Source organism: Monoraphidium neglectum (genome assembly GCF_000611645.1).
Source record: "Monoraphidium neglectum strain SAG 48.87 unplaced genomic scaffold scaffold05672, whole genome shotgun sequence".
NCBI classification, from domain to species: Eukaryota; Viridiplantae; Chlorophyta; class Chlorophyceae; order Sphaeropleales; family Selenastraceae; genus Monoraphidium; species Monoraphidium neglectum.
Window position 1 is genome coordinate 1 of NW_014007958.1, and position 2,957 is coordinate 2,957.

The window sequence follows — 2,957 nt, forward strand, 5'->3', positions numbered from 1 at the left end:
CCCCAGATCGTGCCCACCACCTACACGACGCGCATCGGCACCCTGCTGGAGACCGGCTCCTACAGCGTCAGCGAGTACGCCGTGCCGCTGCTGGCGCCGGGCGCGGGCGGTCATGGCAAGAAGGACCCCTTTGTGGACCTCATCTACGACCTCAGCCCCATCGTCATGAACGTCCGCCAGTCCCCGCTCGACCTGCTGCACTTCCTCGTCCGCCTCTGCGCCGTCGTCGGCGGCGCGCTGAGCGTGACGCGGCTGTTTGACGGCCTGGTGCACGGCGTGGTGCGCGGGCTGGGCATGTTTGAGGAGGAGCTGCGGCGCAGCTCGGGCGGCGGCGGCCGCGGCGTGTCATCGCTGAGCGGCGGCGGGTTCCTGCCCACGAGCAGCGGCAGCGGCAGCCCGCACGGCTCGCTGCGCGACGCGCTCGGCGGCGTGGCGGCGTCGCTGCTGCGGCGCAGCAGCGCCGGGAGCGTCGGCAGCGGGCTCGGGGGCGGCGGCAGCAGCAGGGGTTACTCCTCGGGCGGCAGCGAGGGAGGGGCGACGCGGTTCGGCGGCGCCGCCCCCATGCAGATGTCGTCGCTCAGCGGCTTTGCGCCCCCGGTGCTGAACGGGTTTGGCTCCTGGAGCGAGATCAAGAAGGACAGCCTGGCGTGACCTGGGCGGCACTTTGTTGCTTTCGGGACGCGTCTGACCACGACCACCATGCAGCAGGAATCTAGTATTGTGACAGCCGCTGCCGCGAATGTCAAACTCCTGGCCGGGCGTGGATGCAGGCGGAACGCCGGCAGGCCGGGGGTGGATATTGCACAGGCGCGTTTGCACTGGATTTAGGCCGCTGGCAGAGGCGGGCCGTGTCCAGTGCGGCAGTGTCGCTCCTGAGGCGAATGGCAATAAGTAGGTCGGGCTGGAAACCCTTTGTTCGGCGCAGGCGGGAAAGCACAGGGCATGTTCTATTGGACTCTCCGACAGCCACATGTCTTTCATGGCGAGCGCCACCTTGCAAACCGAGTTGGTTCACCACGCCATGGCGACAAGAGCGAGCGGTCGGCGCAGCAGCGCGAGAGGGCGCGGCAGGGCGCCGCACGGGACATGCCAAGCAGAGGAGGGACGCTGTGCAGTTATGAAGCCCAGAGAGCACCAGCGCCCCAACGCAGACGCTGGAGCGCAAACAGAGCAGTCGGGCATCCAGAGCCGTTGTCGCCGCTTGCATGTGGTCCTCATCTACAGCACGCTCATGACATGATTAATTAGTACAATTCGTACGATTCATGGCATTCATCAAAAATTCAGGTAGTGTGGGGTAGCCCAATGCCAGCTGCCACCATATCGACCTCAGGGACGGGCCGCCGCGGCATGCTGTTGCAACCGCCATCTGGGCTGGCCGCCGGCAACATCGGGTGGCGGGCCCGATGCTCAAGGGTCTGCTAAACAGCACTCTCAACCCCGGATGAGGAGGAGTGATAGGGTTGAATCAAGTGGGATCATCGACAACGCATGCATAGATCATACTTCGCTCGTGTTTGCTAGTTCATTGTCGTATCGTGGTACCGTGTGAAGCAGACTATGATACTGTACCTGCTGGCTGCCAGGAAGCTCATTGAGTCAGAGGCAGATTTCAATTTTCAACTGCACAGCGACACAGCCATTCAAGCGGTGGCAGGCTCATGCAGGGATGACGGTAGCTTGCAGCATATATACGCCACTCTGAGTCCTTTTCAGATCCTGTGTGTGGGTCTCACCTCCGATTCTGCAACATCGCGAAGCAATCGGCTGTGTCCATTTGTTATGGCTCTTTGAAAGGCTACTGTCACACGTGCTGCGCGCCTGCGGCTGGCCAGTTGCGGGCACCCCCGCTGCTGCGCCGCTGCTTTCTTGCCGGTGCAGTGGATCGCCAGCGCGCGTCAGGGAGAGCGCGGCGCGACCACCCCACCACTGCGCAACGCCGCATGCCCGGCCATGAGCGAATGCGAGGAGTACAGGGCTGAGGCGGACGAGGGCGCGCAGTCGGCGGAGACGGAGACCGACAATGAGGGGGTTGCCCAGGCGGTGAGAGCGCGCGCGTCAGCCGCGGCACCGACGGGCGGCGCCGCGCGCCAGCCGGGCGGCGGGGGCGCTCCGCGCGGCCCGCCAGACATGTTAGTGGCGCCTTGGCTGTGGGCGATGGGCAAGATCTCCAAGTACGGCTGAGCTGGTGCTGGACCAGCACCCGGCCTGTGGCCCGTAGCACCCCCCGCCCCCAAACACACGCCCGCCGCGCCGACCCCCGCAGCCCGCGCCCCGCCCCGGCTCGCCCCCGCGGCGGCGGCCCCCGAAGCGCCCCGCCGGCGGCGCCGTCACGCTGCGCGCGCTCGTGGACCGGGGGCTGCTGGTGGCGGGGGAGGGGGTGATTTCTATGGAGTACAAGGGGCAGCAGACGACTGCCAGCCTGGCGGAGGACGGGCGCATACAATGGCAGGGTGCGCGCCGGCGCACGCAGCGGGGCGCCGGGCGGCCGCGGGCCGCCGGGGCGCGGGGTTCTGGGGCTTAGATAGCAGCTGAGTGCATGGCCGGCGGGGCGCCAGGCCCCTCGCCTGCGGCCGCGCCGCCAATCCCCCCGCCGCTGCCCAAGCGTCCCTCGCCTGCCACAATTCCCCGCCAGACCTCTTTTTCGAGTCCCCCAGCGCCTTCTCAGTCTTCATAAAGCGCCTGGCCACACCCGGCCGCCAGGCGGACGACGGGTGGAAGTCGGTGCGGTATGGGGGGAAGCTGCTGGAGCGGTACAAGGATGACTACCTCGGGCAGCGCGGCGGCGGCGGCGGCGGCGGCGAGGGCGAGGGCGGCGGCGGAGTAGGGTGCGGGCGCGCCGGCGGCTGCGGCGCGCCGGCGCCGGCGGGGGCGGAGGATGGGGGGAGCATGGCGGCGGCTGGCGGGCCGGCAAGGAAGCGGCCGCGGATGGGGGACGCGGCGGCGGTGCCGACGGG

At 68.3% G+C, this 2,957-nt stretch overlaps 1 protein-coding gene across 1 annotated transcript; it reads left to right on the forward strand.

Moving 5' to 3' along the window:
- Positions 1–165: 165 nt before the first annotated feature.
- Positions 166–651, forward strand: MNEG_15787 (hypothetical protein; the record flags this gene model as incomplete). Its single annotated transcript, XM_014035742.1, has 1 exon — positions 166–651. One exon carries the CDS (start codon positions 166–168, stop codon positions 649–651), a length of 486 nt encoding a protein of 161 aa, XP_013891196.1.
- Between the last annotated feature and the right edge of the window lie 2,306 nt (positions 652–2,957).